The sequence below is a fragment of the Cervus canadensis genome, chromosome 31 (genome assembly GCF_019320065.1).
Source record: "Cervus canadensis isolate Bull #8, Minnesota chromosome 31, ASM1932006v1, whole genome shotgun sequence".
In the NCBI taxonomy this organism is placed as follows: domain Eukaryota; kingdom Metazoa; phylum Chordata; class Mammalia; order Artiodactyla; family Cervidae; genus Cervus; species Cervus canadensis.
In genome coordinates, this window is record NC_057416.1 from 21,028,989 (window position 1) to 21,054,461 (window position 25,473).

Genomic DNA, 25,473 nt, shown 5'->3' on the forward strand with positions numbered 1-25,473 from the left:
CTAGATTGTAAAGTTATGATTTTACTTTTGTAATCCGTTATACTTTTACTGTTATAATGCATCTGATTAAATGCTACTCAACTAATAATTCAGTGATAAAAAATACTTTTTTTCTTTTCTTGTACTTTGTATCCATCAAGTTTTCAAATGGAAAACCCTCGATAAATTCAACTGATTTAATTAAAATTATGTCATCCTGCAGTTGCAGCTGAATATTTTGCTGTCTTATGTGTGCATCCTTAGCGAGCTTTTTAATATGCAGCATAGGTGTTTATTGAATACATTAGCCTCTGTGAGAAATTTCCACAATGGTTGGCTGTAATATTTGATTAAAATGAATAGCTCAAGAAAATGAAGCTGAGTAAAAGGTTAGCTTACTTATTAAGATGCTCACTGTCATGCACTTCTTTAAAGTTAATGCAGAGTATGTGTTTTTACCTGACTACTAGGTGAATTATTTACACAGAACAGCTGCAAAAGGTAAGGTCTGGCAGCGCTTATGCTGACATTATCTATTTAAATTGGAAATGCAATTCATTTGAATATTTCACCACATTTTTGCATTCATATAAATTAGACATTCATATGTACACATATCCATTGATCCAAAGGGAAGCACATAATTATAATAGCTGTTGTTTATTTGGTACAATCAATGTGCCAGACAATCTACTAGATGCTTTACATACATTATCTTGACTCACTTCCTCAAATACTAGTGGATCTGAACTATTGTGTGAATTTTATGGTTCAAAGCTCATAGAAAAACTGAGTAAACCAAGGGTGGGTTTTTCACTATTAAGAGTCAGGATTTGAGTGGGGTCGTGAAAACACATGTCATGCTTTTCTGCAAGTCAGTTTTTGAATGTCAGTTCTAAGCTTGGCACTGGCTTTGTAGTGAGGATGTACATACAATTATGAACAAAAGATGCATGTCCTGGCTTTGAGGAGAGCGTAGCGTATTTTTACTCATCACCTCCCTCCCATCAGTGTCTTTCAGCTTTCCTTCAGAGGTGCTGTGTGATTGAAATATTTGCCGGCTCTCCTCTCCTTAGAGCACCTGAGTATGTTTGGGAATGTTCTTATTGGAAAGAGAACATATTTCTAAGACTTTGCTGAAAGATTGTGTTTCATTGATGACTAATATTGGATATCTTTATATATAATCAGGGAGTTCTAGATGCTATTGTAAAAAATTTGTGAGGCAAATATTTAGTGTATTTAGATTCTTTATTAGATGGTGGGTTTCAATGGTCTGGAGAATTCCACGGGCTGTATAGACCATGGGGTCGCAGAGTCGGACACAACTGAGCAACTTTCACTTTCACACTTTACAGTAGTCTGCAATAGTAGATATGGCCCATACCCTCAGGAACTTTTTAGTCTGGGGGAAGTAAGAAATATATAATTACTCTTATGCAGTCTTGGACTTTATATACAATACACAGGAAAGTGAAATTTTGTGTTCTCCGTCTTCCCTCGCTTATGTCATTGGAGATTTGATCTTGGTTTCAGCATAACTAGGCAGTAGGTGGAATGAACCAAAAGTTTTCTAAATTGAAGGAGACATAAACTTAAGTTTACTAAACACAATGCTAATGTATTTTGTATGTTTACAGCTAAAAATAATGGTTTCTATGACAATGTTTATTCAAAAATTTTATTTTTTTTTCAAAAGAAGAAATATGTCTTACTTCTTTTGGAAAAAAGATGACTCCATTATTACAACATAAAAATCAACTATACATTAATAAAAAAGAGAAAAAAGAATTGCAGAGTTGTTTCTAAGGGAAAAATGCATATGTTCTAATAAATATTATTAAGTAAAATATTTCTAATATGAAAAGTAATTCTGAAGAATAGCAAACAAAAAATTGACTAGATCAGTTATCACATTATTTTAATTGCATAATAGAGTGATTGTTTTCTAAATGCTCTTTAGCTTTTTAAAAACTATTTTCAAGAATCATAATTGTTTTGAAGAACATAGGAACTTCTTGACACTATCTTTAAAACTGCTTTTGGAGAAAAATAAAAAGGAGAAAAAACATTGAAGAAAAAGTCATCACCATCATTTGATTTAAACTGACAATTTCAAGGTTTCGGTTTAACTTTTCTGTTAGAATCATTGTTCTGTTGGAAAAGAAGTGTTTGAAATGAAAGCTTCGTTGAAACTCTTACAATTCCTGTTTATTTAAATTTTTATTGTGTGAAAGTATAATAGCATGAAGTTTATAATTTTAAACAGTTTATAATTCAGTGGTAATAAGTACATTCATTATTGTATAGCCATCACCACTCTCTCTCTCTCTCTCGAACTTTTTCATATATCCAGTATGAAATTCTGTAACTATTCCCTCCCCTCAACCCCTAGCAGTTACTTTTCTCCTTTCTGTATCTATGAATTTGACTTCTCTAAGCACCTCATGTAAAGGTATTATACAATACTTTTCCTTTTGTGACTATTTGATTTTACTTAGCATATTTTTCTCAAATTTTTCTCGTATTTTTCTCATCCATACTGAAGCCTGTGTCAGCATTCACTTCCTTTTTCAGGTTGATCCTGTTTGTTTTTTATATTAAATTAGAATTATACAGAATACCCATGTTGCAATCCCCAAATATAATTTTGTTCTTTTTTTTTTTAACAGATTTTGATATAGATTCAGTTATACTTAGAGATCCATTTGGGACGTTAAAATCAACACATTTTTATCTTTCCTTATATTGTTGCACAATTAAAAGTTAATTTTGCCTTTCAGAGTTATCAACCCTCTGTATTTAAAGCCTGTGTATCGAAGCAAGTATCTTCTAGTTAATTCATTGATTTTTACTCTGTCTCTGGTGAGAACTCTAAGCACGTTGTCTAAATAAGTGATTTTTTTTTCTTTCCTCTATATTATCACAGTTTTTACTTCTAGAGTAATTGTTCATATTTTGAAATAGCATAGTAATATTTTCACACTAGTAGTCTACTTTGCAATCAGTGTATATGTGCATCTGTTTCACAATATATGCACATCAATATATTTCACATATGTAAGACAAAAGAGGGATTGAACCAAAATTCTCAACAAGTGATCATTAGTATTTTCAGAAACATGCTGGTTAGCTTTAAATATTTTTACTTATAGGTAATAGCAGGAGTGTTGTTACCAAGTATATTACTGATATAATTAATGTAAATTTTGGATCTGGCATCTCTGTACAGAGTAAAAGTTTGACAATGCTACTTGTCTCTGATACTGATAAGTTCTATGAGGTAGTATGTTGAACATTTTTATGAAAGTTAATCCCCTTTTGATTACCTCAAGTGCTGAGTCAGACTTCCTCAATGACCAAAGGTTGATACCTAATCAAAGTAGAAGGTATACAAATGGTCACTTACTTGATGATATTCATTTCTAAACCACATTTTTTTAATTTATCTTTTAAAGAGGTCCCCTCCTAAAGCCACATATCAGAATATTTAATAAGTGTAATTTGAATCATTATTTTAAAGTCTTGCTTTATAAATGTACGTGTGAATTTCTGGTATAGATAAATGCTGTATCTCTGTAATAGTTGATTCAAAAACTTAAATCACTGTTCACTATTGAGAACTCATTTCATGCTAAATGGTATGTTCTGTATTGTATAAAAGACGGAAAATAAGCCTAAAGCTGAAAATCTGCTTAATGAGACAGATGTTGACCTAATAAATGCATGCATAATTAAAAGTTTTGTTATGTTTTATGAAGGAATATAAAATATGTTTAGAAAAGGGAAAAATAATAAGGATAATTCTGAATAAGGTAGGAGTCAGGGATAGTTTCAATCAAAAAATAATATTTAATCTAAATCCTGAAATTGGTAGCCAGCTAAAGACTGAAAGGAAGAACAAAGACCCTAAGCAGACGAAAACATGGAAAATTCAAGAAAACGAAAGCCTTTGGAGCCTGGCAAGCAAGGTACCTTATAGGACTAGCTGAGGTTACAGTGATAGATCTGATAACCTTAGGTCCATGCGGCCATCTAATTGCAATGGGGTGTTGTTGAGGGGTTTTAAATATATAGTAAAAGTCACTCTGGCTGGAAAAAAAAATGAATTGGAGAGAAGTAAATTTGGAAACAAAGAACCAGGAGCTATGTCCAGAAGTTCAAGGGAGAGGTGGTGGTAACATGGAAGAAATGATGGCAGAGAAGACGGAGAGAATTAGAAGAACTGAAGATCTCTTTAGTAACAGTTGGATTTGGGGAATGAGAGGAGTGGAGGAAAGATGTGTACACAACTCCCAGGGGTCTAGAAGGAGCTACTTAAGACATTAAGGCACATCTCTGAGTAGTTGCTTTTGTTTCAATAGACCTTGTGGTCACAAAGTTTGTTAAACTGTACAACTGATGCTTCCAATCAAAAAGAGCAAGTTCAGTCATTCTCTCTGGGTCCTTGAATTGTGATAATTTACTTACATTGTCTCTCTAATTCTATGGTGTCTGGTTAGCCCCTCCATTTTTTCTCAATTTCTACTTCTTTTAATGTATTATATATTATATCTATGTTCCACAGTTGGCTATCAAGGTAGAAAAGATAGTTGAAGAATGTGAAAAGGAAGCCAATGGCCAGTACATAAAATCCATCTCTAAAATGCAGTCTCCGTTTATTTTCCTATTATTTAGACATACTACCCTTCTCCCCTTAAATAACTACTCCTTTACCTCCTGTCTACTTCAGTGACTTAATTTAAGACAATGCAGTTAAGAGAAAAACAAACAGATGAGATTCAAGAGCTTTCTTCTTTCCCCACAATCAGAATTCAAAGACTGCCTATAAGCATATTTAGGTTCTTTGAAAACAACTTTGCAAAGAATAACAAAGTTACCATTTCAAAAATCTCTTGTGGATACAGGGAAATATATACAAAAAAATGCCTCAACTGTAAGTTTTGGAATGATCTCTTAGTGACAAATGGACATATTTTCATTTTTGATGAGAATCTGTTTGTTTTTTACATTGAAACTATATATAGTAGGAATACCATATAATGCATGTGAATCATATGTTTATATATTGTATGCTTATGTTGTGATGCTTTAATACCTCTTTGATTATTATTTATAATCTAATTTTAATTAGCATTTTATGATACCTAAAGAAGACATCATATAATAGGTCACAAAGTGAAACTAGTTGTATAGATATCTTTGTCCTAATCCTGAATTTACCACTACTTGGATAATATTTGGCTACCATGATAAATTTTCTGAATCTCAATGGTCTTATCTATAAAACATGACAGACAATAGTTGTAAAATAGCTATGACAGATGATTAAGAAAGTTTAGTTTTAAAACTAGCAATGGCGAGTGATTAGGAAACCTGTCACAACACATGGAATTGGTCTGTATCTCTGTTTATATGATGCTAAGTCATAGGTCAGATTTACTCAACAACCTTTTTAACTCTAGGTCAAGTTTCATTTGAGGAAATAGCCTTAGAGCAGTGAACAAGACAAACGATGTCCTTCTTCTCATGGAATTTATATCCTAAAATCAGAAAATAATTAAGAATATTTTAAAAATCTGGAAAATAGTTTCAGTTATCTGTACTATGGAAAACAAACAAAATATAATAAGGGAATGACCAGCACGGGGTGTCAGGGTCTCATCCAGATTGTTTATTCCAGGAGATTCTCTGAGACCAAGATCTGAGCCCTGTGTTGGAAAAAGGAACAAGTTGCAAAAACACATAGGCAGAGAGAAGTAGAGGCAAAGCTTTCTCTGTGGAAGACACAAGCTTGCTATGTTCAAGGACCAAAAGGAAGATGGTCAACTGTAGCTTTGACAGCAAGGGACAGTGTTGGGAGGAGATACAAATGTCTGACAGGTTATTTGCATGACTTAACAAATAGCTGTTCAAATGAATGTAAATAACTATCCTGAGGGTGAGCTGACTGGACTGTTCCCAATGTGAACTTGCCTGCACCCTCATTCAAAATTATCTGCTTAGCTGTTATTGAAAGTAAAAATCTTAGTGAAATGCTAGGGACTGTGATATTGTTCTAAAAAAAATAATACTAAAATGTTCTAATGTCTTAAAAAGTAATTTATTTGCAGACATTAATACTTAACCATTATAAATAGCAAATGTGATGAATGTCATAGCTCTGCAGTACAATATGGTTGGAAATCACAGGCTTGAAAATCAGTAATTTTAAGGCTTTGATTTGGTCACATCCACAGATTTGTAAAGCAGAATTACTTTAGTATTTCCATCACATTTAATTCTATACTTCATCAGTTTTTTAAATGTGCAAAGCAGCCATAAAGTAGGCAAGCATGATTCTTGACAAAAGGATATATTAAAAGCAAATTAGTCTCCCTGCCATACTTGATATTCTGTGGAAGATAGTATATTATTTAAATAACCAATGAAGTGCACATTGAGGTAGATAAAGACAATTCACAAGTCAAAGACATTTTTGTATCCAATGGTGGTCAGATGGAATGTTATGTGTTCATTTCGGTATAAATTTTAATGGAATATGTATGAGAAAAAAATAATATTTCATGGAGAGGATATGTCAAGTAGTAATGGACTTCATGGTAGAAAATATGGACTTCAATATGATATAAGTTTCAAAGCTTGTATGGTCAATGAAACAATATTTTATCTGTCCACCTCCAGTTAAAGAAAACAGAATCCGCATTGTCTATTTCAACAGAGGGGATTTAACCCGAGGAACTAATTTGGAGAAGTTAAGAGGGAGATGAGCCCATGTTTACCAGCAGCCCATATCCAATCTTGGTCTGGGGAGAAGGAAAGGATTTGGCAATTCCAGAGTTCAGGGGCCAGTGCAACCCAGAAAGGAATAAGGGGAAAGTGGACACAGGAGGGTTTAGACAACTGGGCCCACCCGATTGGACCTTAAATCATGGAGGAAAGATCACCTGGTCAGATCTGAAGTCCAAGGATTTAAAGCTACCACCTGCATTTCCACAGGGAATCATGGAGAAGGAAGCAAATTCACCCCTTTTAACTTGCCCTCTGGTTTCCCATCATTGCCTTCTGTTAACCAAAACTAACTTGAAACATTGTAGGCAAAGGAAACTTAGACAATGTCATTTTCTGGTTTCAGCTCCTTGACCTCTGAGCAGAGCAAGGTAAAAAAATAAATTAAATAAGGCATGGATCTGAGAGTCAAAAGGGAAAGGACTGGTGTACACGTCAATTATAAAACTTAAATGCAGGATTAGAGAACGAATGTGCCAGAAGATGTGTACTTCCTTTCAGAATCAGAGTCAAAACATCCTCCTGAATTCTCAGTGGTGCCAAATCAGAAAGATCTTTTCTAATGATTTAAGAAAAACAGTACAACATCTAATTTGAAATGACAACCTGAGGCCTGACTTTCCTCACCTAATTTGAAAATCTAAATGTCACTTTAATCATTTATCATTATTCCTAAGTGTGAAAAGAACTCCTAAGATTATTTGAATCCCCTTTGAACTTTCTCCCATCTCCACCTCTTTCTGTGCTCATAAATGCAGCCTCCTTTCAAAAGGACATGCTGGTATTGATATGATGCTCATACTTCACAAAAATAGACAATTTTTTTCTAGCATTTACAAGAGAAAGTCAAAGATTTCTCTAGCAGTTTTACACTGTGCACTGGAAAAGTTTTATGTAATTAGAAAAAGAAAATTGCACTAGACAAACATGGATAGGCGGGGTATTTATAGCTCGGTCTAAGTATATGATGGTTATAACATAGAGTGAAATTTAAAGTTGAGCGACAGGTAATACATCTCCACCTGTGGCGCCATCCCTCCCCGAATCTCATATTGTCTATTCATCTATTCTCTCTCCTTCATGATAGTCAGGCCCATCATTTATTAGTCTCCCATCCATCTTCTCTGTCTCCTTCTGGGTCTTCCTCTCTGAGATTTATGCATGGCACATATCCAGTTGCCAGAACACTCATTTCTCTTCCTTCACTTTCCCATCAGAATACTTCTCCCAACTGCGACCTAGACTTGCCTGCTATGCCTGGTGATTTTTAAATCTCTGAGGAATAAAGAGTGTATAATTGACAGATTTACCAGATTTTTAGCTACAGGTAAAACAATCTTTAGACATATAGTCTACATATGCTATTATTGTATGCTATTGTATGCTATTTGTACGCTATTGTATGCTATTGTATGCATATTTTTTCCTAAACTTGAGCAATCAACAGACCTCTTTTAGGGAAAAAAGCATCCCAGTTTAAGAAATATTGACTCATGAAACTAAATTTTTCTATGGAAATATAAATAAATAAATCCTAATTATGCTTTATTATTACAAAGACAGTTGTTTGATAACTCTAAATGTATGGGGTTTTATATTTTAAGATGACAGGCTAGTAGAATTTTTTTAAACAGTGATTTTGTAGAAATTCTCAGACCTACCAAAGAAAAGGAAAAGCTTTTTGTAAGACTTTCATTCTTAAAGCCTGTTGCTTCCAACCTGTTGAAGAAATAGTATGACAATATGAAAAGAAAAAAATCAATGTGCTTTTCATAAGGGTCATTATCTACTATGAGCTAGTTGCTTTATTGATTTTATGGACAATGCAAAGAAGGTTAAATAGTACATGCGCTTCCATTGTTATGGGCAAAACAACCTGGTAAAGTTACTAACTATAGATATAAAATGAGCTGTAACTTGAATGACTTGGATTGGTAGAGTAGAAGCAAGGCTATGCCAGGACCATTAGCAACAGAGAAAATGCGTAGGGTGGGACTGGTCTGCTTGCAGTGAACCATTGATTTTTCAAGTTATGTTCCACTGACTGCCAGGATTTCAGATATTATGCAATTGTGTGGCTATACTTTCATTTTTAGAAACATATTTAACATAACAAAACAAATGCAATTGCCACACATATTCAATTACATAAATTAATTTGAAGTTAGAAGATCAACAAATGAATTTACTTGTGCTGCCAAGCTAACTCATTGTTGAGTGTTCCATGGGTGCAGTCCCTTTTTCATCTCCATCTATATATTTTGCTCTTCTGTAATTAAGCTATTGATTAAGAAGTTGTAGCTTTTACATTTTTAAAAATACAGATGTGAGAATGGGGACACTCATTAAAAAGCACAAAATAGCATAAGCATGCCATGTTTAATTAAGACATGCAAGATTCATATATTTAGCACGTGTTCTGGTCACATAATCATATAGTAGCCGTGGTGTAAAACAAGTGAATATGATCATTCAGATGATGTTTCTATTGCATTATATTCAGATTTTTTCTTGGAATGGGAAACCCAGCATGTTCCAACAATTTCACTTGGCGGGTACTACCAAAAATAAATGTAGACATGTAATCATGCAAAAATGTGCATGTGCTTGTTCATAGGATCATTATTTGCAATGGTTGAAAAATGTGAACATTTGAAATATTCAGCAACTGATAAATGGATAAACAAAATGTTGTGTATCCATACAATGGAATATTATTTTACAATAATATTGTAAAAAATATTGTAAATATTGTAAAATATTGTAAAAAAAAAAAAAAGGGGAATGAAGTGCTGTTACATGCCATTGCATGAATATAGTATCTGTAAAACAGTATGCTAAGAAAGAAACTAGTCATAAAAGACTACATCATGTATTATAGCATTTATAAGAAATGTCCAGAAAAGACATATATGTGCGTGCTAAGTTGTTTCAGTCATGTACGACTCTGTGCGACCCTATGGACTATATAGCCTGCCAGGCTCCTCTGTCCACAGGATTTCCCAAGCAAGAATACTGGAGTGAGTTGCCATCCCTCCTCCAGGAGATCTTCCCGACCCAGGGATTGAACCCAGGTCTCTTATGTCTCCTGCAGAGAGAGAGAGGGAGGCTTCAAGTAGAGAAATGATTGTCTAGGGCTGGTTGGTGGCAGGAAGGATGGAGGGGGAGAAGGGAGAGGAAAGGGGAACTGACGGCTAATGGGCATGGAGTTTCTGTGTGGTAATCTTCGAAAACTAGATTATGCTGATGGTTGCATAACTCTGTATATATACTAAAAATGGTTGAATTGCAAACTTTAAGTAGGTGAATGTTATAGCATATGAATTTTAGCTCAGCAAAGCTGTTGGAATTAAATTTTAGATGTATATTGTCAGGTTTTAGGTTGTTGTACCTGAAAGAGTTGTATTAAGAAATCTAAATGTTGGTCAGTCATGTCTGACTCTTTGTGACCCTATGAACTGTAGCCTGCCAGGCTCCTCTGTTCATGGAGTTCTCCAGGCAAGAATACTCGAGTGGGTTGTCATTCCCATCTCCAGGGGATCTTACCAACCTTGGGATCGAACCTGGGTCTCCCACATTGCAGGCAGATTCTTTACTGTCTGAACCACCAGCGAAGCCCAAGAAATGTAAAATGTATCATCAATTAATTGAAAAGTATTGATTAATTTAAAAGAATGCCAGACAATGAGTAAGAATTGCTCTTGAATTCAACTAACTCCTTCTACATTTGAAATAAATACATATTATTGTGAATTTGCAAAGTACTGAAAAGTGTTGCAAAATGTCTCTCTAGAAAAAGGTCATCTTAACTTCTAGCTAGTAAGACTATGAAAAAATTTATTCATATTAATGAATTATCTAAGTAGGAAAGAAACTATACATCCAGAACTTAAATAAGAAAACCATGAGAAAGTTGTTAAAAATTTTTTTGATGTATCAGGTTTGATAGAGCATGATTGGATAAAGGCATTGCAGACACTATCAAAAAGCCGATGGCTCCCAGTCTTATGGGATTCTACCGGTGATGTAAAATATCGGTTGAGAAGTGAATCCTGATTTACCAACTATCTAAGCAATTATAATCACAGGCTATTCTGTAATAAGCAATAGATATTATATAGAAATCTCCACAAAAATGCATCTAAAGAGGTGTGATATATAACTGAAAAATAATACAATATCTATAGTCAACAAAACTTTAAATTTTGAAATATTTTGCTGCTCACCCAAAACAATGATAGAGTCATTCTCTACTCATATCTCAAAAGTATAAGGATCAAATCCAGTTTCTAAACCCAACAGATTTGGGAGATGAAAGCTTAGGAAAAGAAATATTTGTTTTAGAAGTAAATAATAATCACAAGTAAACATCTCAGTTTTATAGAAATAAATATTCAAATTTATGATTTAAATTTGCTATTTATTTCAGTCGGCGTTTGTACTTGTTGAAATGAAATTTCATAATTGATGGTCCAAGGCTTGCTAAATGGTCCTAAACTAGATCTTTGATGGTAAAAGTACAGAGATGAAGACAGAGTTTGCAACTAGGAGGAAAAGATACATACACTATTGCTATCATAATAGTGTTCTTTAAAGGTATTATTTTATGTAATCTAGAAAGCAATTCTAAAGAGTAGGTAAGGTTATTCTCATTAAAGATGAGAACATTGAGTTTTATAACATTCAAATAACTTGCACACCTGTACACAGCTAAGAGAAGCCAATTTGTCTGACTTCACTTTCTTGTTCTTTCACTTCGTAATTTTTCCAGTCAACAAAAATCCAGATGACTTGATGTCAATTGAGGCTCACAAAAAGCTCTCAGTTGAGCTGATGGCCTGAATCATTAACTTACGTAGACATTCTTAGAGGAAAACAATTTCTTAGATCAAGGAAATTTTATCAGGTGTTTTGCCAGTAGTCAAAGTACAGGGCTCAGGGGAATTACATACAAGGAAAGGATGTTTTAATGAAGAGAAGTGATCTAAGTGTCCCAAGACTCTGCTCAAGGTTGACAACACTGAGTATGTTGAAATGCCCCTGTGAAACAGCTTATGTGTTCTGGAACTTCCGTTAAAGATACTGGTGACAGATGTGAATGGGGTCACTGGTAAGCTTCTGTGATGTTTGAAGGACTTATTTGGGTAGCAAATGGTTTTGTGTGTCCTCCATATTTAATCAGGAGGAGAAAATATGAACACTTTCAGTAAAATGTGATTATGCTCATATCTGACTGCTAGAATTGGAGTGATTGATGCTTTGTTTTATATGATAGAATAAAACATGTTGCTGCCATATTTATTATGTCCAATAATATTGCAGACTGTTGAATATCTTGAAATGGGGAGTTATTCCGATTCTTTACGTAGAATTTAAAGTAGGTAATACTGTAGCTTGATTAGAAGTATTATGTGTCACCTCTACTTGATTAGAAGTGTCAGTGCAACAGAAAAAAGGGAAAAAGAACATTCCTGTGGAGCAATTACTTCCATCATTCACAGTGTTGAATGCCTATTCAAAACAGAAATAGTTATTTTAATTGATAATAAAAGCACAATGAATGGAAAATGATTTATGCAGTTTGACCTAACTGTAAATTGTCTAATTTTAGTTCTCATGGTTTCTGTTGCACCAGAAATGCTATTATAGTTGAACATTACTATTTTCTATTATCAACTTAAAAAAATATTTAAAGCCTTCCATGTATATAATATTTATGAATATGGAGTAAATAATGAACATCTCTTAAGGAAAAATGAGAAGTCAATCAAAATTTTGTACTTCTCATTAGTAGAAAACACCAAAGCCCAGAGATGTAACATAAAAAGGGATAGATAATAATATTTTTACTTTAAAGATAAGAAAATTGAGTCTTTGAAAGCTGTTAACTTTGCTAGTTTTCACTGGCACTAGTGTTAAGACCCTTCTATATATTGTCATCAATTCTCAACTGCCTTATAAGGGAGGATGCATATGACCATTTTACAAATGAAAGAACTACTTCTTAAAGTGAATAAGCAGATTTCTCTTGGATAAAGGATGAACTGTCTTTAAAAGAACAGTCTGTTCATCTGACTTCCTCCAAATAGTCCAATTTTTTTTCATTCCCTTCCACGTGTTCCTTTGGAGCTTGATTTATCTTGAACATAAGGGATGACACAGGATGACCAGAGTCAGAATAAGCCTCTACATATCATGAAAATGCTCATAGAAGAATCCTGAGGAATTGAAGAGACAATAAATCTGTTAATCATTGTCTTAGCTATTAGTTAGTCTCAATGCAGCATCCAGTGAGAACAGGGACCTTGTCTGTCTATCTTGTCTGGCTTTCCAGGTGGCACTAGTGGTAAAGAGACCTCCTGCCAATGCTGAAGACATAAGAGACATGAGTTTGATTCCTGGGTCGGGAAGATCCCCTGGAGTAGGGAATGGCAACCCACTCCAGTATTCTTGCCTGGAGAATCCCCATGGACAGAGGAGCCTGGCAGGCTACAGTCTGTAGGGTCACATAGTGTCAGACATGACTGAAGTGTTTTAGCATGCTATCTTGTCTACTTCAATATACCTAGCACCAAGAAAAGAGCCTGGTAAATAGAAAGTTCTTGATAGGTATATATTGAATATTGAATGAATGAATATATGTGACTATAATATGCAGAGGAAAGAAGCTGGATAATCTTTCTAAATTCTTCAAGCTTAACTTGTCTAATTTTTATCATCGTCCATGAAAATCTGGTATCAGATAGGGATTTCAGTGAACCAATTGCCCACCCATCACTGGTGGCATAGTTGGTAAAGAATCTGCCTGCCAATGCAGGAGACACAAGAGATGCAGGTTTGATCCCTGAGTTGGGAAGATCCCCTGGAGCAGGGAGTGGCAACCCACTCTAGTATTCCTGCCTGGAAAATTCCATGGACAGAGGAGCCTGGTGGGTTGCAATCCATGGGGTTGCAAAGAGTCAGACATGACTGAGCATCAATAAAGATGGGATTTCAGTGAACCAGTTGTCCACCTATCACTCCTATTTCCTTCGGTGCTCTCAAAGGTTAGAAACATCAATAACAGTTGGAACAATAAAGGGAAATCTTACAACAATATCTATTTTTCCTGTTTACAAAGTATGTTCATTTGACATCTTCACCTTACCCTAAATTAAAGACATATTGCCCAAGAGCTATTAATAAAAGAGGAAACAGAGAGTAAAGTTATTCATAGATGACATGGGTAATCTTTCCAGCCAGACCTCAAGACCAGTGAAGAAAATATTGGAAAGGTATAGACATCTACAATCATGGAGGAAAGAGCTGCCAGGAAGAGGAAGAAATTAACACCTATATCCTGGTCTTGCTTTTAAAAACATGTTTTTCTCTTGTACTTATCCTCTCCCTTATCTTCATAAATATACATAAAATGAAAATACATTAAATATGGGTAATTTTACTTTGATTTTTATCCTGATCCTTCTGAAACTAGAAATATCTTCCAGTACAAACTAGAATTTATGGATAAGCTAATGGTTGTTTTTTGCATTTATCTTACTTGATGCTTCTACTTGTTTTGATAGTCCCTCAATTAAACACTGTGTACCAGATAATGTAAGTTTGCCCCTGCAAATATATTCTCCACCCTTCTCCCTGATACTTGCTTTGGGCTCCTTGCCCTCTGTTTTGTGGTGGGTTCATCCAATGAGTGGCCCTGTTGGGATAGCAGAGGAAATAGGGGAAGTGATGTCAAGATAGTTTGAATAGTTATTCCCTTGGCATCCTTCTTGTGGGGTCACCTCTGACTGGTTGTGTCCTCTGCTAAAGATTAATGATCCTTTTAATATTGCCCTTTCCATTAATTGTTCATCTTCTGAGTTAGGGAAATCTTGACCTCCTGCTCTGGGAATGTCTCTGGGGACTTGAGAGCTCCACCATTACTAGCACTACAGTGAGTGCTGCATATGAATGAGTTCCATTCTGAGAGCACATTCTTAAGTCCAACAGAGTTGGCCTAGTTACCCAACTAACACCATCTGCTACATAGTACTTTACTGTAATAGGTTTATAATACTTTTCACACAAGTATATTGTGTCTCTGAAATAAATACAGGTACTAGGAATCCAAAGAAATCATAAAGACCCCACATACTATTGAATTTAGTTTTAATAAATGTGATCATGGTGAAGGGCTGCGTGTGTGTTCAGTCTTGTCCAACCCTTTCATAACCCCATGGACTGTAGGCCATTAGGATCCTCTGTCCATGCAATTCTCCAGGCAAGAATACTGGAGTGAGTTGCCATTTCCTTCTCCACACAGTGATGTGATTGGATATAAAAGATGATATCTAATTTTCATCTATCAATTCAACACCTGTAATATCTACTGTACATTCCTATTCAAAATTCTTCAGAATGAAATTATTTTATGGACATGAAATATAATTTTAAAGGAATATTTTATTCTAAAGCTGTATATTCTAAGAAGTTCTGCACTGGTACTGAAGAAATGCATACTTCTATTTTTCACTAGTACTGTTCTACTGTACTCTATATAGTACTGTACAGTAATGTGCACAAAAGCATAACCACTTCTGGGGGATGCACACATGTGACAGTGCATGCCAGACATGGAAGCTAATTTACATGATCGGACATGCAAATGCACTTTTGCATCTTTGAAAGTTCGCAACTTGAAGGTTTATATGTAGGGGACTTTGTGTAGTGGAAAGTAGAAAAATGTGTAGAAACTGTGTGTTTCACTATTTCTTGTCATGTGGGAAATATCTATATGTAAAAAGGCCTCCCTTTTCAATATTTCTTGTTTTAAAGTTTTCTCAAACACCCTCATCTGAGTGTCTTCTGTTCCCGTCCACTAACTTGACTGATAAATACTGCTTCCTCTTCTCCTTCAGAATCCTAACTCTTCTCTTTCTCTGCTATTCCCTTGACAGTAACATCTAGTTGAATTACATGAGTTTGAACTTCAAAGGCAAAATCTGTGTTTGTATAGACATTGTAGAATCATCAAATGATACTGGAAACCATTACAGTAAATAAAATGACCTAGAGAGATTATACAGACTGTTACAAAAAGACTAATGGCAGAATAACTTTTGGTAGACTTTTTTGAGTACATTCATTATCTCTCATATTTTCAAAGTACTTTTCCTATTTAATTTCATTTAAGGCTCAGAATTCTCTGAGGTGATAATTATTATTATGGCAACTTTGCAGCTTAGAAAATGAAGATCCCAAGTGATAAAATAACCTGGCCATGTCAACATCTAGCAAATAATGAAAACCAGGATAAAAAAGCAAGTAATCTGACAATGTTGTTTTTGATACCTGCACAATAACATCCATACATTTGACAGAATCCTTGGAAACATGCCTGGCTCCAACATACCCAAGGAGAACCTTAGACTCCATATGTTCATTATTTATCCTTCCCTCTCTTAATCTTCTTTATTCTTCTCTCTATCTAGGTTGGTCATAACTTTCCTTCCAAGGAGTAAGTGTCTTTTAATTTCATGGCTGCAGTCCCCATCTGCAGTGATTTTGGAGCCCAAAAAAATAAAGTCTGACACTGTTTCCACTGTCTCCCCATCTATTTCCCATGAGATGATGGGACCAGATGCCCCAAACGTAGAGAACATATTAAAAAGCAGAGATATTACTTTGCCAACAAAGGTCCATCTAGTCAAGGCTGTGGTTTTTCAAGTGGTCATGTATGGATGTGAGAGTTGGACTGTGAAGAAAGCTGAGCGCTGAAGAATTGATGCTTTTGAACTGTGGTGTTGGAGAAGACTCTTGAGAGTCCCTTGGACTGCGAGGAGATCCAACCAGTCCATCCTAAAGGAGATCAGTCCTGGGTGTTCATTGGAAGCACTGATGCTGAAGCTGAAACTCCAATACTTTGGCCACCTGCAAAGAGCTGACTCATTGGAAAAAACCCTGATGTTGGGAGGGATTGGGGGCAAGAGGAGAAGGGGATGACAAAGGATGAGATGGCTGGAAGGCATCACCGACTCACTGGACATGAGTTTGGGTAAACTCTGGGAGTTAGTGATGGACAGGGAGGCCTGCCATGCTGCGATTCATGGGGTTGCAAAGAGTCAGACACGACTGAGCGACTGAACTGAACTGAAATGAACTGATGTGTTTTGAGGATATTGGCAATAAGGAAGTGGGCAAAGTAGCTCAGGATCTCAGGATATAGAAGTGTGCTTTTATATATTACTTCTGTTTTTGTACTATATGTAAAATATTTTAAAATAAAACTCAGCAATTTTAGATTTAATATATGCCTTAAAGAAAAAGTATTTCTAGTTAAATCCCACACATTAATAAAGGACAAGTCCAGGAAATTAATGCATATAAAAAAACAGATTTGAAATTTAATTTACACAAAGATGACAACAGGAAATTTCCTTCTAAGATTTTGTGCCTTGTAGAATGCTCAGAGTTCATTAGAATCTATAAATCAGAAGGATTATTGTAATAATTCTGGGAGCATCTAAAGGTGCAAGATATATCTGCTCTTGTTTATAAATACAAAATGAAGCATTACTTTATTTCTTACATACAGGGGACAGTTAGACTATAGAAAGCAAATGTTAAAATGTAGAAAGGTAACCAAATCAAGATAATGCAGAAGTATTTTTCTACTCCTCCCCTCTATTGGGCCCAGACAGAAATCAATAGAAAAAATCATTTTCTAGCTGTTAGAAGTAGAGTTTGAGTTTTGTTCTCTGTTGTACATCTCCTAATAAAAATTGAAGTATAGGCTATAATAAAATTAAATTAATGTAACAAATTTTCTAACTTAAAGGACAGATATAGTAACTTTTTACTTTTATTATTAAAGCATGAAAATTATTAATATTTACAAAAGTAAGAGTCCATATGTAAATCTGAAATATTTTTATATAGTAGAGTTTAATCTTTTTAGGCTAAAGATATTAAATATGTATGTATTACTAAAAAGAATCATGAATATTATAAACGATATTAACTTCCACATAATTTTATCATCATTTCCTAAATTCAGAACAATTATGCATGCATATATATGTGTGATTAGAGAACTTATAACTATACATTAATGTATAGATATTATAACAATGCATTAATGTTGACGATTATTGCATTAAAAAACCTGATAATTGTGTTATTTATCTAAAATATTAAATTTAGGAGACTAAACCAGAATGCTGGGAATCATTTAAAATTTCTCCCTCTCCCTTATTCTTTACCATAGTCCTATATGCAATGAGCCACAAAGACCGCTCCTACTACGTTTTACCGCACTAATGCATACTTGTCTCTCTGCAGTACTCAAAGGGTCTCCTAACTGGTGCCCTCCAGTAGACCGGCTTTTTCAGTATCTGTCCTCTTCAGTACTGCCACCCAGCATCGACCTCCCTGCTTGAAGTATATCAGTAGCTTCCCATGGCTGCAATACAAGTCAATACATACACTATTAATCTTTCTCAGGGACCTATGGAATCTCTTAAGAATGTATGCATAAAATATAGACTGAAACCTTAACAATGACTATTCTACATTGTGGGGTTATTCATGCATTTTTTGTTGTTGTTGTTGTTCCTATTCTTCTTGTTATTTTTTTGATATCTACAATAATTATATGCTGGTTTTTATTAGAAAAAAGAAAACGTTTAAATTGCAAAAGGAAAAAGAAAACACTTTAAAAATCTTCTTTCAGGAGACTGATCTTATTGGGGGAGAAATGTTTCCAATGATGACATAAGATCGTTTTGCTAGGTCCGTCTTACTGTTTCCAGTTGTGGGCCAGTCATTATCCTTACCCAGATCACCTGCGGAGCCTCAACTAGGGCACATATACTTGGGCTTCTGTAGTCCTAGAGAGACTTGTTACTGATTGTGTCAGAGACAGGAGACAGAGTTTTTTTAGTTCTATGCATCTTGAAGTAGGGCAGAAGTTTATTTTATTTGCCATCATTTTCATTGCATATTTCCCCCATCTTTTCTTCCTTCTGGGTTTAATGCTTTTGCTTTATTCCTCTGATTTCTTGCCAGTAGTATGGATGTTATATTATATAGTATTATTATTTTAATCACTATCCTTAACAAGTTTGAAGATAATGAGTAGCTCTCTATTCTTCTACAGAAATAGAGATATTTAGAAATAGCCTTTTGCTAATGTACTGCTAAGAAATATGAAAAAAAATGTGTCTGCAGCATATATAGTCAGCATCTAAATTTTTTTTGTAATTTTAAATAGCTTAAAATGAAGCACTTTATATAAACATATAATGACTGCAAACCTATTTTAATAGATATAATGGAATCTACACACCATACCAATTCAATCCTTATAATTTATTTAAATAATACAGATTTTTTAATGTTTCATAGTCTTTTTGTACTTGCATTTTAATTTTATTTTCCCATAGAACTTTATCCTAACATATATGCTTAAGTTTCATAGAGATCTGCAAAATATATAAATTTAATTTTAAATCTTTTTATATTTTTCACCATAAAGCTGTAAATATGTTTTCTTATCAAGTTATTTGTTACAATTAGAATAGCTGGAAAACTTTACAAGTAATATGTATTTTTAAATCATAAAGAAAAATAATAATTCATTAGAAACATATTTTAGGGATGATATTTTATTGCCATTCCAGTGTCTCATATATGCAAGAATATATGCTAGAATCTAATAGATTTCATCTGTATTCTCATTATTTATTTTTATGACTACAAATTCTGCATAAATCCTAAATAGATAGAAGGGGATGGAATTTTTATCTAGAAATCATAATTTGTTATAACAATAATGACATTCATAGTGATCTTCAGTTCAGTTCAGTCGCTCAGTCGTGTCCGACTCTTTGCAACCCCATGAATCGCAGCACACCAGGCCTCCCTGTCCATCACCAACTCCCGGAGTTTACTTGAACTCATGTCCATCAAGTCGGTGATGCCATTCAGCTATCTCATCCTTTGCCGTCCCCTTCTCCTCCTGCCCCCAATCCCTCCCAACATCAGGGTCTTTTCCAATGAGTCAGCTCTTTGCGTGAGGTGGCCAAAGTACTGAAGTTTCAGCTTCAGCATCAGTCTTTCCAATGAAAACCCAGGACTGATCTCCTTTAGGATGGACTGCTTGGATCTCCTCGCAGTCCAAGGGACTCTCAAGAGTCTTCTCCAACACCACAGTTCAAAAGCATCACTTCTTCGGTGCTCACAGTGATCTACCTATTATTAAAGTTATTTTTAATGTTATACAAACAGACATCTCAATTTTGTCTTCCTTTAATTTTGTAGAAAGTAAAGAATTGCAATTAACTATAAAAATCATTAGTCTTTCAGCATGACAGTCACCCAAATCAGCTTTTCTTTACTTGATGCTTTGTAGGTTCTTATGCGTTTGACAATGCTTCAAGGTTACTTTCAGTATGCCTGGGCAAATCCATTTTGAGGAAAATAAGACACTAGATAATAATTTAAAACTTTCAGATATTAGTCATACTTTTAATTTTTATATTCAATACTTGTTCAATGTTCCATGTTAATTGTTTACCAGTTTCTTTGATTTCCATTCCCTCTCACACCTTAACCCTTCTCCTGGCCATATTTTTCTTCTTACTTAAAGTGTATCCTTTTATGTTTCTATAAGGATCTACAGAAACAAATTATCTTAGCCTTTGTCAAAAATGTTTTTATTTTCTACTCTCATTACAGAGTTTCAAGGTTGATAGAATTAGAACTCCAAATTGAGAGTTACTTTGTTTTAGCTCTTTGAAATTTGCATTCCATTGTGCCTCTCTTGTCACAAAAGTCTCTCTTCTTTTGTTAATACATTTTTTTCTCTGTCAAGTTAGTTTAACAATTTTCTTTTTGTCATTGATGTTCAACAGTTTCATCAAGATGTCTACTTTGAATTTGTTTCTGTTACATCTACTCTAACATGATTTGCTATTTTAACCTAAGCATTTATATTTTTTCTTTAATTCTGAAAAATTCTAAGCTATTTTTAAATTATTACTTTTCTGTCATTTTCTGTTTTCTTCTATGCTCTTCTTGGGACCACATCTATCATATTCTCCATTGATTTAGCAAAACCTTACATCAATTTTCTTCAAAATTAGAGCTTTTTACTTTTGGCACTGTAACTATTTACATTAATTGGTTTTATAAAACAAATTTTGAAATGGTTTATACATAACAGAGGTGTAAGCTTGATTTATAGCTTTCTGCTATCTACTCCAGGGTTTATATTTGGTGGGTGGTTGGGACAGAACCAATAGACATTATTCTTCACAAGGTTAGAAAAATTTCTGGGAATTGAAGAGAAGTTTTATCACTGCTGGATTGATTCAGGTGCATGAAATTGTTAGGTGATTCCATGGAAGTTTCTTCTCAGGGGATGGGAGAGAAGTGATCCTGAGAGAAGAAGAAAAAGTCAGGCATGATGAGGTATAGCCAGGATCAAAACTTTAGTTACTGGAGGACAGTAATGCATCTTAATACAGCATTCTAGCTATACAATTTGAATTTTGTCTCTGGAAAAAACCACTGGAGACTCCTGTATGTTCTAAGAAATGAGAGGGCCATAAGTAAACATTATAAAACTGGCTCCTTCAACCCAGTTATGTATTCAACACTCAGTCTACTGGTGAGTAATCATATAGGGATTCTCAAGTAGCTTAGTGGTGAAGAATCCGCCTGTCAATGCAGGAGATGCAGGTTTGATCCCTGGGTCTGGAAGATACCCTGGGGTGGGAAACGGCAACCCACTCCAGTATTCTTGCCGGGAAAATCCCATGGACAGAGGAGCCTGGCAAGCTCCATGGGGTCGCAAACAGCCAGACATGATGAGTGACTCAGCACACACTCACAAGTACTCTTATGTCTTGTTTATAAATCTTAATTAGAAATCTTGATGCACTTATCTTTTCACCGAGCAAAAACTTGATTTTTTTTCCCCTTGGAAACTTCCTCAAATATTTTTAAACATTACTAATGATAACTGCTTGTGACACTTATCTATCCTCACTATAAGAGTCTATGTGGGCTGATGTGTGTACCAAGGAAGGAATAGTTGACTCACGTATATAATCATCTCACATTCAGCTTGTATGTTGTTGCACCTAACAACAGCCTATGTGCTATAATAACATGATATTTCACTTTAGCTGGTGACTGTCAGACAAGTCTATGTATTTCTGATCCCTTCTTGGGTCTAAGTGTTTTTCCAGAGGTCTTGGCTCTCATACAAAACAATTGATATTGGTACAGAAAGAAAATTCTCATATATAGAGAAGTTCTGTACATATTCTTAAGTTGAGATACTCTTCTGTTCTAACTACAAGGCCTCAAGGGGGTAAAGATTCCTAATTCCATCATCAGTTTGGCAGTTTAGCTCTGATTCAACATAAAGATTCTGTTACACAAACAACACATCCCTAGGGTCCATTTTATCATTGTGTAGCAAGAAAGACTGGAGGGACTATTCATTTCTCTTGTCAGTTTCACACAATAACCTTTTTCCAAAAGTTAGCACAGTAAGGCTCAGTAAATGGTGTGACCAATAAAGAACAATTCTCCCCAGGTGCTGAGAACTAGTGAGGTGTCAATAGACCTGGAATGCTTAGCATGAAGCTAGGAGCAACTTTCAGGGAATGACTGACAACTGAAACATTTATGTGGATAAACTCTGGGGCTTCAATACATTTATGGAACAACCGTGTTGGACAAGGAGTCTTTGGGGAACAGTAGAGCAAGACCTGGTAAATAGGGATTAATGTTCATAGTGTGACCCTCATCAATGCTATCAGGGTGCCTATACAATTTCTGATTTTAGAATATTACATATTTGCATACTCGTAACTTCTTTCTAACTCTGCTCCCTGAACCTTTATAGCTTTTTGTGAGGATCAAAGTACATGCTTGCTTCTTTGTCAAGGTTTTGTAATTGCCTCTGACCAAGACTTTAGTGTCCAATATCGACCATTAATGCAGCTAACACAAATCCTAAGTTAATCAGTAAATACTATGAATTCTCAGGCAAACAAATTCAAATTTTTATCAAATATTACAAAATGTGTTTTTCTCAGGGTATATGCCACAATTCTAAAAGATACATATACCCCAGTGTTCACTGCAGCACTCTTTACAATAGCCAGGACATGGAAGAAACCTAAATGTCCATCGACAGATGAATGGATAAAGATGTGGTACCAATACAGAATGGAATATTACTCAGCCATAAAAGGAAACAAATTTGAGTCAGCTGTAGGGAGGTGGATGAACCTAGCATTACACAGAGTGAAGAAAGTAAAACAGAAAAAGAAAATCATGTATTAACGCATATATGTGGAGTCTAGAAAAATGGTACTGACGGACCTGTTTACAGAGAAGGAGTGGAGAGGCAGATGTAGCGAGTGGACTTTTGGACAAGCAGAGTAAGGAAATGGTGGGACAAATTGGGAAAGTAGCATTGATATATGTATACTATCATGGGTAAAATCCATAGCTGGGGGAAGTTGCTATATAACACAGGGAGCCCAGCCTGGCATTCTGTAATAACCTACAGGGGTGGAATGAGGGAGCGGAGAGAGGATCAAGAGGGAGGGTAATTATGAATAATTTGTGTTGCTGTATGGCAGAAGCCAAAATAACATTGTAAAGCAATTTTCCCCCAATAAAAAAAACAAAAACTCTTTTTTACCACTTTTGCCCGTCACCAGGTCTGATGACAAAATAACCTGCATCAGAAGCTTATTCTAGTTATGAAAAGAAATACATTCATGTACAGTAAATAAAGTGTCAAGAATCATTATGAATACACACTAATATGTTTAAAATGGTTACCTCTGGGGATGAGAATTTAGAGCATTCTTTAGAATTTAAAGAATAGTAGTTTTAGCTTCTCAACTCCTCGACTCTTACTCAGCTTCGGCCTCCTCGCCTCCTCTTCAGCCTCCATCATGTCCATCAGGGTGACCCAGAAGTCCTACAAGGTGTCTACCTCCGCCCCAAGGTCCTTCAGCAGCCGCTCCTACACCAGTGGGCCCGGTTCCCGCATCAGCTCCTCGGCCTTTTCCCGAGTGGGCAGCGGCAGCAGCTTTCGGGGCGGCCTGGGCACCGGCATGGGTGTGGCTGGGAGCTACGGTGGGGCCCCAGGTTTGGGGGGCATCACAGCTGTCACCGTGAACCAGAGTCTGCTGAGCCCCCTCAAGCTGGAGGTGGACCCCAACATCCAGGCCGTCCGCACCCAGGAAAAGGAGCAGATCAAGACCCTCAACAACAAATTTGCCTCCTTCATCGACAAGGTGCGGCACCTGGAGCAGCAGAACAAGGTTCTGGAGACCAAATGGAACCTCCTGCAGCAGCAGAAAACTGCCCGGAGCAACATAGACAACATGTTTGAGAGCTACATCAACAACCTCCGTCGGCAGCTGGAAACTCTGGCCCAGGAGAAGCTGAAGCTGGAAGTGGAGCTTGGCAACATGCAGGGGCTGGTGGAGGACTTCAAGACCAAGTATGAGGAAGAAATCCAAAAGCGCACAGACACGGAGAATGAATTTGTCATCATCAAGAAGGATGTGGATGAAGCTTACATGAACAAGGTCGAGCTGGAGTCCCGCCTGGAGGGGCTGACTGATGAGATCAACTTCTACAGGCAACTGTATGAAGAGGAGATCCGTGAGATGCAGTCTCAGATTTCTGACACGTCCGTGGTCCTGTCCATGGACAACAACCGCAACCTGGACCTAGATGGCATCATCGCTGAGGTCAAGGCCCAGTATGAGGAGATTGCCAACCGCAGCCGGGCTGAGGCCAAGACCATGTACCAAATCAAGTATGAGGAGCTGCAGACACTGGCTGGGAAGCATGGGGATGACCTCCGTCGCACGAAGACAGAGATTTCTGAGATGAACCGGAACATCAGCCGTCTCCAGGCAGAGATCGAGGGCCTCAAAGGCCAGAGGGCTTCCCTGGAGGCTGCCATCGCTGACGCTGAGCAGCGTGGTGAGATGGCTGTTAAGGATGCTCAGGCCAAGCTGGCTGAGCTGGAGGCCGCTCTGAGGAACGCCAAGCAGGACATGGCACGGCAGCTGCGCGAGTACCAGGAGCTCATGAATGTCAAGCTGGCCCTGGACGTGGAAATTGCCACCTACCGGAAGCTGCTGGAGGGCGAGGAGAGCCGGCTGGAGTCTGGGATGCAGAACATGAGTATCCACACCAGGACCACCAGTGGCTACGCAGGTGGACTGACTTCGTCCTACGGGACCCCTGGCTTCAACTACAGCCTGAGCCTGGGGTCTGGCGGTGGCCCCAGCTCCTTCAGCCGCACCAGTTCCAAGGCTGTGGTTGTGAAGAAGATTGAGACCCGCGATGGGAAGCTGGTGTCTGAGTCCTCTGATGTCCTGTCCAAGTGAAAGGCTCCTGCGGTCCCTCCCAGCCTTCCCCCGCTCACTGGCTCCTGCAGATAGAGTTGTGCGGGGGAGCATGTGCATGGGAGACCTGAGGTTTCGCCCCTGTCCTCCGCCCACACTTGGGGGGAGTCGACTGCCTGGGATTGCCCCTTTTGCCCATGACCCCAACTAAAAGCCAACGTAAGCGTCTTTTTCAGAATAAATCCAATTCGAGTATCTTTTTTCAGAATAAAGCTTCAGTTGGCTCTGCCAACCCGCTAAAAAAAAAAAAAAAGAATAGTAGTTTTAC

General features: G+C 36.4%; 2 protein-coding genes across 2 annotated transcripts in view; both read left to right on the forward strand.

The window, feature by feature from the left end:
- The window catches only part of SGCZ (sarcoglycan zeta), a 1,068,194-nt gene that overhangs the window by 831,092 nt on the left and 211,629 nt on the right, over positions 1-25,473 (forward strand). The gene's annotated exons all lie outside the window — the stretch shown is intronic.
- On the forward strand, positions 23,676-25,413 carry LOC122432531 (keratin, type II cytoskeletal 8-like). The gene has a single exon (XM_043454520.1). The coding sequence runs from the start codon at positions 23,733-23,735 to the stop codon at positions 25,185-25,187; it is 1,455 nt and encodes a 484-aa protein (XP_043310455.1). The 5' UTR covers positions 23,676-23,732; the 3' UTR covers positions 25,188-25,413.

Bases quoted from the DNA above. Each gene is read 5' to 3' on its own strand.
- LOC122432531 (XM_043454520.1), top strand. From the start codon at position 23,733: ATGTCCATCAGGGTGACCCAGAAGTCCTACAAGGTGTCTACCTCCGCC.